This window comes from Lithobates pipiens, unplaced genomic scaffold (assembly GCF_037356315.1).
Source record: "Lithobates pipiens isolate NorthernLeopardFrog02 unplaced genomic scaffold, aLitPip1_a1.2 Scaffold_19, whole genome shotgun sequence".
In the NCBI taxonomy this organism is placed as follows: domain Eukaryota; kingdom Metazoa; phylum Chordata; class Amphibia; order Anura; family Ranidae; genus Lithobates; species Lithobates pipiens.
The window spans coordinates 392,673,925-392,689,367 of record NW_027507764.1 but is presented as its reverse complement, the minus strand read 5'-3'; the positions used below and the strand labels follow the sequence as shown (position 1 = coordinate 392,689,367).

General features: G+C 42.0%; 1 protein-coding gene across 1 annotated transcript in view; it reads right to left on the bottom strand.

Annotated features, from left to right (window-relative positions):
- Positions 1-15,443, bottom strand: part of RTTN (rotatin) — a 314,933-nt gene that overhangs the window by 88,088 nt on the left and 211,402 nt on the right. The window contains exons 34-35 of the mRNA XM_077492379.1: positions 9,391-9,565; positions 845-927 (exon numbers count right to left, since the gene is read on the bottom strand). Coding sequence (XP_077348505.1) covers positions 845-927; positions 9,391-9,565 — 258 coding nt within the window. The remainder of the gene's footprint in view (positions 1-844; positions 928-9,390; positions 9,566-15,443) is intronic.

Here is a 15,443-nt window from a genome sequence, read left to right as displayed (position 1 = left end):
CTTGGATGTACAATTAGCATGACATGACTTGATTATTTCTTTCCAAAATTTCATTCCACTTTGGTGGATGTGTGCGCACCAAGAGATTGCACTGTCAAAATGTTACAGCCAGTGTCTGCTTATCTTCCCTGGCACTCTGATAAGGCCTGTGTAGCTATGGCTGGAGAAAGCTGCTGACTGACAACGGCAAACTTGTTTGGAATGTTTATGTTCAAACTGAATTACATTTCCTGTCTCTCAGTGCTACCCACAGTTTTGTGTAGATGCTTTGCAAGAAATATTTTTCAAGGTTTCAGAAAATTATCTGAAAATTACCATGTAACGTATATGTACCTGTAGGAAACTCACAGGTAAAAAATGCATTTTTTAAAAAAAATTATATCCAAAATATATTGACTATGACCTTTGACACTGACCCTAACACTAACCTGGCACTGACCTAGATCAAACCTTGACCTCGCTGCTATTTTTTTTTTCAGTTTATTTTCACGCAAGAAGAGAAAGATGCAATGTATCTTTCCATTCATTCAGAAGAGGAAGTAAACACAGGGGAGGGCTCACAGTGACCGATCACTATAATAGCCAATCATAGGCTATCACAGCGATCAGGAGTTCCGGGCCCGATCATTGGTACAAGAGCCCGGTCTCTGTGCTGGGAGTGCTCTGTGTGGCACACTTTCAGCCCAAAGAGAGATATGCATATATACGTGGCTCCATGCATAAAGACCCACTTCTGTGAGGCTGCATATATGCGTAAAGGCAGGAAGAGGTTAAGGAAAGTAGAAGGTTTGCCCCTTTTATAAGCTACAACTGTACTGATACTTTAGCAATACAAAAGACTTACTATTGTACTTAATGTTGATTCAGAACCAGCTGTGCTAGAGATGTTGGATATGCTGTTCCAAAAATAAAGGGAGTCTTCAGAGCCTAAAAAAATCAAAAAAAAAAAAAAAAATCAAATACTGACTTCATGCACTTGCAATGCAAGAAAAAAAACACCCAAAAAACAACAATCACAGTGGAGGGCAGAATTAGAGATACGTACAATATATAAAAACCCATATTCCAAAATCCCATTTAAGCTTTAGCGTGAGGATTTTGGAAAGTCGGTCACCTTCAATTTTTTTTTTTTCAATCAGCATCTTTCATAAACATAAGAGGTGATCCTGGCATGAAGGTCTTTTCTCAGGCAATTTCTGTTCCGGTCTCTCAATTGTTCTACGTTGTAACAATCACATCATTTACAATCGGAGACTAGAAAGGGTGTGACGGGGCTAATGCACTTTGCACAGGGATTGTCCAGTACTGTCACCGTCCTGAAAACCCACCATGCTGTAACCCTGACAGAAAGAGGTTGCTGGAGATCTACTGTGCTGACATGCAACAATGGATAAAAAATGGTCACAGCAAGCAATGTATACAGTATATATTACTGTAAACTCATACATATATAAAAGCAAAAAAAAGGAAAATAATGCTGAAATTGAAATGCAGAGGATTTCTGAATGACCGGTCTAAAACAAGCACGTGGTGAGTGAAGTCAGACTTCCTGATTTATATGCCTGCTTTCGTAGAAAGTGGTAACGTCATTAGGTGAGTTTGACAGTCAGGTGAGCAGCATTTATAGAAGGTGAGGTCAAACAAAGCCATCTCATTTTTTTTCTAAAAAATGTTAACGTTAAAACAAATACGGGTTGATTTACTAAAACTGGAGAGTGCAAAATCAACTTCCAGATTTTGCACTCACCAGTTTTAGTAAATCAACCCCACATTAACTTCTAAATGTTATGTACAGGTCCCAGGCTTCTGCTATGGTCAGTTATACAGCAACTGCCTTTGGCTTCTTGCTGCAGATAGAACTCAAACACTGAACTCTACATATGGACGATTACTGAATTCATTTGGGGGGAGTTTAATGACTGTTCAGTTCCATGTATACAATACTGGAAGGCAGCTCAGAACCTTCAGATGATGAACCTCACTACTGCAGCCCTAGAGATATAAGAGCAACTCTATTATAATTAAGGTTGATATAGAACTTAGGATAGAAGGGAAACATTGTCCTAAATTTTCTCTCAATTTTATGGTATAGAGTGGTCAATGTGCAATGAATCCACCTTAATGTGAATACAAACTGAACAGCAGCAAATCATTTATTTTCAGGGAGCACATACTACAGTCTTGAAACCCGCAAACCAAAAAGCCAGAAATAGGGGGGCATGGCTGGCCGTGGAGCGAGATGGCCCGCCTGATATCTCAGCTCCGCTCAGCCGTGGGACATACAGCAACCCACAGCACTCATTCTCAGCAAATCCCCCCCCCCCCTCTCTGTCACACCAGGGGAGAAAAGAACCAACTGTCACCCAAGCGGCATGTCCAGAAGGAAAAATGCCACCACACACAAGCCTTGCCGCCTCACTGACTATTTTGATAGAGCTGACATACAGAACAGCAAAGATGACACCGACACGGTGCCCCGCGCCTCCTCCCCAGACACCAGACACTCACAGGACCACCTCACCAGCCATGAGGAGATGGACAGCACGGCTCCAGACACAGATTCCTCTCAGCTTACCTCTCAGTTGAGGTAAGAGAGCCGGTCAATCTCAAGCCCTCTTCCCTAACAAAGCCCCCCTGCTCAAAAAGCAACACTGGGATCCTCCAGCGGCTATAGGCCCTGAAATAGCTCACTCTAACTCCCTAGCCACTCTGCCTGCCTCTGATCAACCTGCATCTGAGCACACTCTCAAAGCTCATGTTGTTGTCCCTGCAGAATGATATGCGCAATGAGCTGAGGTCCTCAATCTCCAGGTTACACTCCAGAATTGATCAGGTAGAAGACCGCACTGATGATCTGGAAAAACAACTTACTGAACACACTGAGGCCTATAATGAAACACCGGATGCCCATTATTAGCACGCCGAGGAGATGCACTGTAAAGTTGCAGATTTAGGGGACCGTTCGAGGAGGAACAACATTACATTTCAGGGTGTACCAGAAACTGTTAAACCTCCCGATTTGATCCCCCTACATCCAACATCTATTCCTCAAGCTCATCCCTCAATTCTGCCAAACCAACATGGTTATTGACGGGCACATCACATTGTCAAACCTAACCACCTCCCTGCATCTGTACCACATGACATATTAGCACGCAACTACTTCTTTCAGGTGGAAAAAAATAAAAAAATAATCATGGTCGCTGGCAGATCCACCTCTCCACTACCTGACCCCTACTCTTCTGTGTCATTATACACAGACATCTCCACTGCCACGGCTCAAAAATGGAGGGAATTCTCCCAGACCACTGCAATCCTTAGGAACCACAACACCCCATACAAATTGGGCTTTCCCACTAAACTGGTAGTCACATACAAAAACCAAAACACCAACATCTTTACTCCCAAGGATGGAATCAAACAAATGCTTAACTGGGGCCTAATTACCTCACCGCCACCTGACCCACTGCCTGAACGACCAGCATCACAAGACCAGGATACCAGGCGCAACACCTCTGCTTCCACTAGCAGGTAAAAACGTCCTATGTCTCCTTTCCCTCGAGATGCCTCGTGAAAAATAATTTTTTTTGATTTAACAAGCCTGCATTCTCTTATCTCAACAATGTCCCTGATGAGCGCAATACTGACTGTGCTCTTTTCTCTTTCCCCCCCCCGAGAAGGAAGGAAAAAATGCCAAGCACTTTACAGTTTTTATGTTTATATATATATATATATTTTTTTTTACTTCTTACCAGTTCTGTTTATTGTAATACTGTACCACTGGTTAAATTTAGACTGTTAGCTGCATTTCAACTACTGTGTAAGACTATTACAGGTCCAACACCTCTTACACCTGTGTACAACAACTGAAAGCACAATCTCTACACCTCCCCACTAAATACGTGCCAAGATGTTTATCACCTTTACATCCATCAATGCAAAAGGCTTAAAACAACATTTATTACAGAAGGAAGCATTAGCCCAAACTTCTGACATACTATGCATACAGGAAACCCATTTTAATCGCCAGCAAAACCCCCCTCCTGTACCCACAAATACCTGCACTGTTACGTCGCCAACTCCACCAAGAAAAAAGCAAGGGTTATGCTCACCATATGCCCCTTGGTTTCCTTCCAACCATTTTTTTACTCTTTGAATCTTAGGGCAGATTCATAATTCAAAATGCTGCTGTCAACAACCAGACTATTGCTAAACTTTACTCCCCCCAATACCAATCAGCACTGCTTCTACAAAACCATAATGAAGAAATTGGAACCTTTCAAACAAGGCCCCTTGATCATATGTGGTGACTTTAACCAAATTGTAGATCCCTCACTAGACAACTTATACATTAAGGTATTACACTTTCTATTCACACACACAAAATGCATATTCTCAGATAGATCTCTTCTTTACTGAGAAACATTCTTTACAACTGGTCCAAGAAACTAAAATTGGACTTATTATGTGGTCTGACCACGCACCGATCTCAATGAAGCCGTTTCCAGCACTCACAACCAAAAAACAACACCATTTGGAGGCTCAACACCTATTATTACACGCCCCCAATATCAAAAACAGATCCCATCGGAACTGCAACAGTATTTCACATCCAATGTGGGGTCTATAGACAACCCCACCACACCGTGGAACGCCCACAATAGGCCTACATAAAAGGCCTCCTGATTAAGTTGGGGGCCACGAGAAAAAACAATACAATACCACCAGGAACAAACTTCTTGTGCAAATACGCATACTTGAACTAGCCAACAAACCTCAACCCATTGATACCCTTTATGGTGGACAATCCATTTTATCCAGCCATGGTGTCCACAACTGTATCATCCATCACCTTTATCCATTCTTCACATGTGGGGGATCTTACCGATTGCCAGTTCTGGGCTATTAACTTTCGTGCCTGAAATAGGCCCCTTATCACTGCTATTTTAACTTTTTCCAATATCTTCCTGTCTTCTATTTTTCCTAATAAGAATATATCCTCCCCCGGTTTAAGCATGGTCCCAAAAGTATTGTTACCGTATATACTCGAGTATAGGCCGACCCGAATATAAGCCGAGGCCCCCAATTTACCCCCAAAAAAACTGGCAAACTTATTGACTCGTGTATAAGCCGAGGGTGAGACATGCCTGTCCATCCCTGTGTGTGTGTCCATCCATCCCTGTGTGTCCGTCCATCCCTGTGTGTCCGTCCATCCCTGTGTGTCCGTCCATCCCTGTGTGTCCGGCCATCCATCCCTGTGTGTGTGTGTGTCCATCCATCCATCCATCCCTGTGTGTGTGTGTGTGTCCATCCATCCCTGTGTGTGTGTGTGTCCATCCATCCATCCATCCCTGTGTGTGTGTGTCTCCATCCATCCATCCATCCCTGTGTGTGTGTGTCTCCATCCATCCATCCATCCCTGTGTGTGTGTGTCTCCATCCATCCATCCATCCCTGTGTGTGTGTGTCTCCATCCATCCATCCCTGTGTGTGTGTGTATCCATCCATCCCTGTGTGTGTGTGTCTCCATCCATCCATCCCTGTGTGTGTGTGTCCGTGTGTGTGTGTGTGTGTGTGTGTGTGTGTGTGTGTGTGTGTGTCCAGCCTACCTGTGTCCCGAGCCTGTGTCCCGAGCCTCCGTCCCGTGCCTTGCCTCCTTGCCTCCGTCCCGTGCCGTGCCTTGCCTCCTTGCCTCCGTCCCGTGCCTTGCCTTGCCTCCGTCCCGTGCCTTGCCAGGATCGCCGCTCTTCGTCGGCGCCTCGGCGGCCATTCTAAAATTCAAAAGCCGCGCCTCCGCCTTCGCCTGTGATAGGCGGAACACTGAATTTCCCAGCAGCCTGTGTTCCGCCTATCACGGACATCGTCTCATCCTCGTCCGTAGTACGAGGATGAGCGGATGTCCGTGATAGGCGGAACACTGACTGCTGGGAAATTGAGTGTTCCGCCTATCACAGGCGGAGGCGGAGGCGCGGCTTTCGAATTGTAGTATGTCCGCCGTCTGTCTGCTCGATACGCTGATCGAGCAGTCAGACGGCGATGACTCGAGTATAAGCCGAGGGGGGCACTTTCAGCCTCAAAAAAGAGGCTGAAAATCTCGGCTTATACTCGAGTATATACGGTAATAACTTCCACTATTCCTGTCCAGTACCTAAATAATTTTGGGCACTTCTACATATGTATCAAATCCCCAGTTTCTTGACACCTTGGACATTTAGCGTCCACTCTATAACCAAATCCAAAAAGTTTTTTTCGGGGTATAATAAGCCCTATGTAAAAAAAAATAGCTGGGACATTTTTTGTGCAGGGGATGCTGAAACCAGGGCACTACCTTCTAATATCTTTCTCTACTGTGCTTCTGTTATCTTTACTCCAAGATCCTCTTCCCACCTTTTTTTATTTCTAACCAATCCGTCCCTAGTAATAAATCTCAGATATCAATCCCTTAGATGACTCCCTATTCACCACTTTTTGAATAAGAGGGGTTTTACACCAAACTACCATTTGATTTCTAAAATGTGTTTGTAGGGCATATCTTATCTGAAGGTATCAGAAAAACAAGTTGTTAGGAACACCATACTCCCTCCTCAGCTCCTCAAAAGACTTCAACCTGCTCCCCTCATATAGTTGGGCCAATCTTACCACACCGCACTTTTCCCATACACCTACTTTACCTATAGGTGTCAGGTCTGGAAAGTGCTTATCCCACAGTGGGCTATATTCTGTTGGTCCTACGTATCCCATTCCTTGTTTTACTGCCTGCCAGACCTTTGTAATTAATCTTAATGTAGTGCATTCAGAAAAGAATGAGTCAGCTTCCAGAGCTTCCACCAGTTTAACATGCTTAGCTCCCTGCAACAGCATCGGCTCCTTTTTATTCCTATCCTCCACCCTGTCCCAGCCCCTCAAATGCTGTAGCTGAGCGGCCAGAAAATAGCAGCGGGGGTGTGGGACTGCTGCTCCCCCCCTTTTATTGGTAACTGCAGTGTCTGTAGGCCTATACGAGGCAAAACCTGGAGCTTATCTAGCTAGACAACTTAAATGCAAACGAACACAAACTAAAATCCCACACCTTACCGACCATCTTGGTACACAAAGACATTGCAGGTCAATTCAGCTCCTATTACTCTAGATTATACAATCTCACCCAATTCTGCTCCACCACCCTCCTCTGCTGACTTAGATAACTTCCTGAAAGACAAACACCTTCCCTTGCTATCACAAGACCAATTATACCACCTGTCATCTCCATTCTTCCCATTAGAAGTACAAAACAGCCATTGCCGGCCCCTACCACTTTATAAACCTCCAGGCCCTGATGGGTTCAGCAATGAGTACTATAAAACTTTCTCTAAGCTCTTTACCCCATATCTATACCACTCCTTCAACGTTACTGCTAACAGTGGCTCCATCCCACCAGAATCTATGCCTTCTCTGCTCATCTCCCTTGGTGCAGAGAAGGCATTTGACAGGTTAGACTGGTCCTATTTGACAGCGGTCCTATGGAAATTTGGCTTCTCCGGGACCTCTACTCCTAACCCAGTGCCAAGGTATTGACTTCCAGACTACTCCCAGACTCCTTCTACATTTCGAATGGGACATGTCAAGGGTGTCCACTCACCCTTAACATTCGCACTAGTCATGGAACCCCTAGCTCAAGCAATCTGAGACCCGCTCATATCAGGAACTACGACTGGAGATAGAACGCATAAAATAGGCCTCTACGCTGACTATGTCATCTCTCCGACTGACCCTATTATTTCACTCCCTGCACTCTATCACACCTTATGCCGCGTACACACAGTCGGAATTCCGGACAGAAAAAGACCGATGAGAGCTTTTCATCGGAAAATGCGACCGTGTGTATGCTATGCTCCATCGGAGTTTAGCTGTCCGAATTTCTGCCAGCCAAAAATTGATAGCATGTTTTACATTTTCCCGACGGAAAAACGTTCTAATCGGTAATTCCGATCATGTGTATGCAATTCCGACACTCCAAAAAATCACGCATGTTCAGATCCAACTACGAGACAGAAGCTATTGGCTACTGGCTATTGAACTTCCTTTTTCTAGTTCCGTCGTTCTAGTTATAGACTAACCTAGAGGGGCATTCTGAGGCAGGGAAAAAAATGGCAGACACCCCTAAGAGCAGCAGAACAAACATCCAATGTGCATAAGGCCAAAGAGTTTACACTGCTTTTAGAAAGACCCAATCATCAGCTAGAGAAATTGCAGGTAAAGTACAGAAATATCAAGCACTGTATATTAAATGCTTAATTGCAGTGTTTTTCCTCTCTAGAAATGATTTTGTTATTTACTTGCAATGTGCTTTTGAAGTCGCTAGAAAATTTGACTACTTCAGAAAGATTTGGTTTTCTTAGAACAGCCCCCTCTCCTCCTCTGGGAATGTCTAAATACTTTCTGTGCTGATCCAGCTCCTCTATCCTTCACCTATTGTTCCTAACCTTTACTGTAGCTGCTAGCGAAGAGAAGGCGGATACTATACATAACCACTAGAGTGCAGCTCCAAATCTGGTGGGGTACATCCAAAATGGCTGTGCTTAGCAGCAGTCTAAGGGCTTTTGGTTGTTAACACAAGGGGAAATTTTACAAGTAAATAACATGCCTAAAATACACATATAATCTATGAGGAGAGCAATGGTTTGGTGACAGGCTTCCATTATCTATTTGATGTTTTAAGCATACTATGAAGCAGGACACAACACATCCTAGCATGAAGTCAGACAGTAAACAGGTCAGTAACAACCAGACTGGAGTGGGCATGTAAATTAGAACTTTGATAATAAATATCGCTCCATAATGTGGTACAGATAAGCTATTCAAAAAGTTAAGCCTGTGCACTTACAATAATCTAAAAAGGAACATTTAGAACCTTTTAAAAGGCCAACTTTGACTTTTAAGAAGAACTCCAGGAATGTACACACTTTTAAGACTGTGCTGTCTTATAATGGCGTGTCCAGTAAGGTGTATGCCATCTTGTGGATCTATTTGCAATTTACACTCTTACAGAGGACTAAGAGTATAGCACTCTGATAGTAGGTGCAGCTCTGCGAAACAGCAGCTTCTGTCCACCCAGCCCTCCGTTGTCTATTCAGAGAATACTTTCTGTTCCACGATTATTAGACAGGAAAAGCAGAGGCGGGTGCACGTCTGAACTTCTGTAGAAGATACCTGAAAGTCAACTGTTGGAGCACAGGGATTACAGTGATAACTATACTCCAGGTTCTCTGTAAAAGTCTAAATTGTAAATTCAAGAGAAGTCCACGAGATGGCATACACCTTGTTGAACGTCACCCCCTTATAAGCCAGTACATTTTTGCATACATTTCCGGAGTTCTTTAAATAAAAATAAAGAAATATTTGTTTTACTTACAATTCAGATGCTCATGTGCTGTAGAATTACTGACGTCAAATGTGTGTTGTTCCAGATAGCAGTTTTTAGTCATGTTGCTGACATGTTCATAGAAATGGTAGTGTTGCAAGAGAGCCTCGAGTGCAGCTTTTCCAGTTAAAGGCAATCCAGTCTCCTCATCATGTATGCTTGGGCCCTGGAATAACGAAATCAGAGCACTATAAATGTACACACAAAGTTTTGTTAATATAATATCAGCACTTTTAGGAGATGCATGCCGATGTCTTTTTTTTTTTTTTTACCAGGAGAACAAAGTACAAAGTTCATCCATCTATTTGTAATGAGTGTCAGTGGAATTGATGATCATGTAAGAGATCAATGACCCTTGCTTTGGCTCAGGTTGGGTTGTACTCTTGGGTAACAAGGGCTAAGCACAACTCTGGATTAAAAACATGCCCTTGAAAGCTAATCACAACTGTTGAAGCAAAAGAACATCATCCTAACAAGCAATGTAAAACAATACTTTTATTTTAGTAAAAAGCAGACAAGAGGAATTGTCTGAAAAATGAACATAATTTACGTTTATAAGGGAGAGTACTAATGACTTGATTCATTCGTTTTTTTCCCCAGAGCCACTTCTAAAATTAATTTGCCATTTACGTAATCTTTATATAGAATGCTTTGGGTAAAACAGACCTTGCCATCAAAATAATAATAATACTACAATAAAAATAAAAATCTGCATTTTTTAAATCAGATACACTTACTCAAACCTACACGCATTTGCTACCTTCCCTACATTTCTATTGTCCCATTGTGACTCAACAGGCACATAGGAATGTGTAGGAGGCAGGATCAAGTGAGACATGTAGAAACTTTGCCTTTCAAAAAAGTCCTGCATTTAGCCTAGAATGTAAAAGCATTATAGTTTACTGCAGGCACATTCATATATCTCTAGGGTACAAAACTAGGGAATATCACCTCAAAGTGGTTGTAAAGGCTAAAGTTCTTTTACTCTAATGCATCACCTGCAGGTCTAATGCATCACCTGCAGGTCTAATGCATCACCTGCAGGTTCAAAAATGTAGGTGCAGCCCCCCCCCCCAAAAAAAACAACTTCCGAGACAATGTTGATCCAGCGCTGTGCTCGAGAGCAACAACGCTGCTCTCTTTCTCCTCACTGGGCACAGTGAGAGCAGTTGGAGTCAATCAAATCCAGTGAAGAGGGAGTGGGGGGATGGGGCCAAGCCGCACTGTGTGTCGAGATCGAGCCTGCCCAAGGACACCCTTAGCAAGTGGCTTGCAAGCGAAGCACTCGGAAGGCAGGAGAAGCCAGGAGCGCCAGCAAGGGACCCAAGAAGTGGAGGATCGGGGCCGCTGTGTGCAAAACTACTACACAGAACAGGTGACGGGTTTATCATTTAAGGAAAAAAAAATCTTCAATCACTTTATGCTGGCCATTAAGACCGTATAAAATTAATTTATTAATTTATTTTGATTATTATTTAATGCTGCACAATCTTTGCTTTAAAATTAGGCTGGCCATAGATTTTTTTTTATTTTTTTGTTCAGTTAGTCAGACAGATACCTCCATCCGCCCAAAGAGGATGGGCCAATTCTCATCCCACCAGGACATTGTATTCTGACAGCAGAACCCAACTGGCTACAGCCGCTAATCCACAAAAGTTTTCCAACTTGCTTATTCGACAGAGGTCCATCTAGTGTTAGACTCTTATTGAGTTGGATGGCCACACAAACACATACAGGTGGAATTTGGCAAGTTTGTGCTAAACTGGGTAAATTTCGAACAGTCTATAGCCACCCTTAGACAGACGTCACTAGAACAGGATTGCTTATTTAAATACTTGCCCTCCCCGTCTTGCTGCTGTGACAACTAAAAAAAGTTTGGATGAGCAATGACTTTCTCTGCTGAAAACAATGGTCACCAGAACCAATAATGAGGGTAAATCTTGTGGAGGTCCTAACCTTTCCATATTCTGGAAAAAACAAAAACAAAAAAAAAACCTTTTGGCTTTGCATATATATTTTGACAATGCTCTTTAAAATTTAATGTAAGGCAAGTTTTTTTTTTATTATTAATTCCTGAAAGATGAGAAAAGGCTAAACCTTTGGCTGGATATTTACTAGTCTAAAGCTCTGTTGGGGAGATTTTTCCTAGTGTCCTGTGTTTGTGAAATGTTTTCCCAATGCTTCCTTCCACGGTCACAATTTTCCCTTAGATCCACAGTCTCAGCTGACATAGGTTCCAATGCTTGGTCACGTGAGTTTTGGAAAGCATTACACTTTATAACAGCAGTGAATAACAGAATGACAAAGTATCCCAAACATGCCATAATGAAAATGCTCCTCGCTGTCTTGAGTCAGGTGGATTAACAAGTGACATATAAATCCATATAATGGATAGATCCATAAAAAAATGGTAGATCCTAGCTAATTGACAGATTGATTCTGATCAATTCTAACCCTCATTTTCATATGTTGCTTAGAAACCTTTTGTTTAATAATTATAAGACTTCTCCTGTGGAGAGGAGGTGCCAGAAAGATGAATATGCATTTAACTATTATATTAAGGCCTAAAGGTAGTGTCTTTCATTTAATAGTCTACAGGTAAACATATACAAGAGCTACAACCAACATACAACTCTGATTATCAAGCAGCAAGAATAGATGTTTGCTTGCATCTGATTTTAGTTTTTAGTATTATTGTTTGGTAGTAAATCCAAAATTTTATGTAAGATCTTGGACAACTATCATGCTCCAAGGCCTTTGTACAAGTAATTCTATTCCTCACTACATAAGCCATAGCAGATTATGTGATCGGAGCAAATCAAATTGTTGTTTTTAGGGAATCGCCACCTCAACTCTCACTTTACTAACTGAAAACACATTCCAATCCTAATTGAGAAAAGTCATGACAAAGGAGCAGCACAAAAAAAAAAAAATCCACTTTCTCTGGCATTGCATTGTAGCAAGTCAATTATTCCATTCCAACAGACAGGCCAAGTGCATTGGAATTGGCTATTGACCGATTGTCCAGCTGTTGGTTGCTGGAGATTGACCTGCAGTTGAGAATCAGAGAAAATAGATTTTTTTATTTTTTTTGCTGCTTATATTGGATATTTACATTTCATCATGTAAGGTTATATTAGGGTTTCTAGAAACCTGTATTTCCTCATTCTAGCCCTGATTCACACACGTAAAATTGCGCAGTTCAACACAATTTCAAAGCTGCCAATCTGTGCAATTTTGATGTGCCATTTCATTGCAGCTTTTTCATTGCAGCTTATGACTTCATTTCAAAAAAGTAAAAGCAAGTTGCAATGAAACTGTAAAAAGTAGTGCAGGAACTTTTGTCAATGTTGCTGTGACTTTGCAACGATTTAAAGCGGTCAATTGCCGGCAATGTGGTGCGACTTGTCATGTGATTTTGAGCGGTCAAATCACATGACAAATTGCACTAGTGTGAACTAAACTTATGAAATCAAACTAACTTGAATGCTACTACAGCAAAAAAAATAAAATAAAATCTATTACAAATTTAAATGGGCTAAAGCCATAGCAACATCTTACTAAGGTTGGTCATACAGGGATCAAAATTCAGCCCAATTTCAATCCATTTATGGGCAGTCTGGTTGTACAGGAGATCAACTTTGTAACCAGCCAGTTGGACAATTTATGCACAAGCAGCACCACTGGTTATAGCTGGCAGGGCTGATCAATGTATTCTAAATTACTATGTATGAGCTGCATAACACTACACTAGATTTTGGGATGCAAGATAGGATGTTCACATTATAATAAGTTTACTTGTTAATTAGTAACATTATCACTTTATTTTCCTACGTGTGTAGCAGTGGAAATGCAAACGCTGAAATATGACTGCTTTGAAACCGCATAGAGTGCCAATGTAATGCAATTTTCTACACTGGAAAATAGCCAAAGCACAACCTCAAAAGCAAACTATTTTAAAATAATGTAATAAAATAATGTAATACTGTTCCATGTCTAATTTCCAGCTCATAGTGTAGCAATTTAGTGTACTGTAAAAAAACTGTATACTAGAAATATAAAACACATTCAGATAAAATTATTTATCTGTACAAAAAAAAAATAATTAAAAATAAGTGGTGAAGATTTTACATTTGTCCACTGTATAGCATTTTAAAAATGTCCCCGTCTGCCAAATCCGAAAATATATCTGAATTTGATTTCCTGTGTCTACAGTTATCTTACAGAAAACAGTTTATTGATTTATCTAAAACACATATCTTTAAAGCGGAGGTCCACCCTAAAGTGGACCTTCCGCTCATCGGAACCCTCCCCCCCTCTGGCGCCACAATTGGCACCTTTCAGGGGGGAGGGGGGTGCAGATACCTGTACAGTACAGGTATCTGCACCCACTTCCGGGATAGCTCTCTGCGGAAAGGGGCGTAGATTACGCCCCTTTCCGCAAGTGCCCGCCCCTTTCTGCAAGTGCCCCGCTGCCTGCTGGGAAACACACAGATCCCAGAGGCAGCGGGGACCGCCCTTATTGCGCAGCGCGACTCGTGCATGCGCAGTAGGGAACCGGGAAATGAAGCCGAAAGGCTCCATTTCCTGATTCCCATACCCAAGATGGCGGCGGCAGGACCCGAGAGACGATCTAGAGATCGGCTTCGGGTGCCGACATCGCGGGCGCGCTGGACAGGTAAGTGTCACTATTTTAAAAGTCAGCAGCTGCAGTATTTGTAGCTGCTGGCTTTTAAAAAAAAAAAAAAAACGCGGAGTCCCGGCGGACTCCCGCTTTAAAGTGGTTTTCTCTCTGCTATGGGTATAAGTTGTGACAGTCCATGTTGACACAAAGAAGGCGATTGCTGTTTCCCCGTGTAAGAATGGGTTATGTCCATTTCCTCCAGTCAGAGCTCAGATTCAACCCTGTTCTATGCTGTGCAGTGTGTGATATCAGATCCCCTCCCCCTGCCTTCTGGAGGTGAGAAAAACCTATTTAAACAGTGTGTTTTAGGAGGCTGTAGAGGAGAGAAGGCTGCAGATTAACAGGTACAACTTATGTAAGAGGATTTGTTTCATATCTGTATCGTATAAACACTTTATGGAGGTTCTTTAAGGAGGTTTTCATGTATACTTTTTGTAATGTAATGGGTGCCTTTTCACTTAATCACAGTGACTTTTTGGCTCATTCACTACAATCCCATTTGTGGATGCCAACCTGGTCAACAAGGACAAACAAGCCTGACGACAACCAAGTCCCACTGGAACAAATATATATATATGCCATTTATACTGTGCCAAAAAACACATGGCACATGGGAGTAAAACATCCAGAATGCATATCAGCTTCATGTAAAATTTTCTTGTGATGTCATACAGGTGAAAAGGCCATCTTAATTGGTTGAAACATACTTCATAACACTTTTGGAACAAACCAACATTTTCTTTTTCAGTTTCTACCTGTGTTGTTACAATTTAAAAATAATTAAGTGTATAACATGTGACAGCTATAACAGCATTACTATTTGTAGATATGGCTGCCACCCACTAACCTTTATGCCTTTTGAACAAAAAATTAGCCACTCTGCAGCTGGTATAGAAAAGATAAAAGATTTAAAAAGAGACGTACTTCCACTGAGCAGGTACACCCAAATAATTTTCCTAGCTACCACCTTTTCCTGAAATTTACAAGCAGACCTTCATTGCAGCTTTGTGTTAGCATAACATGGGACATTGGCATGACATGTACAGCAACAAATCCGTGGATCACTTAGGATAATTAGGCCATGCATAGGACAACTGAGGGTCACAAAAGTGCTTCCTAACCTTAAACTAAAAATGCAATAACAGACTAATGGAGGCTGCCATTACTGAACTCTCCTTTGAGCCTTAGCGGTCATTCTGCCACATTGACTTCAATGCCAGAGTCAATGATGAGAACAAGTATAGATAGTATAGAGAGATAAGTAGTTCTGACATTTTTATGGCACTTATTCAAAGCATGATTGTGGGACTGACAAAACATGCTAAAGTCAGAAACAGCCAGGCAGCTAGCATTTTTCATA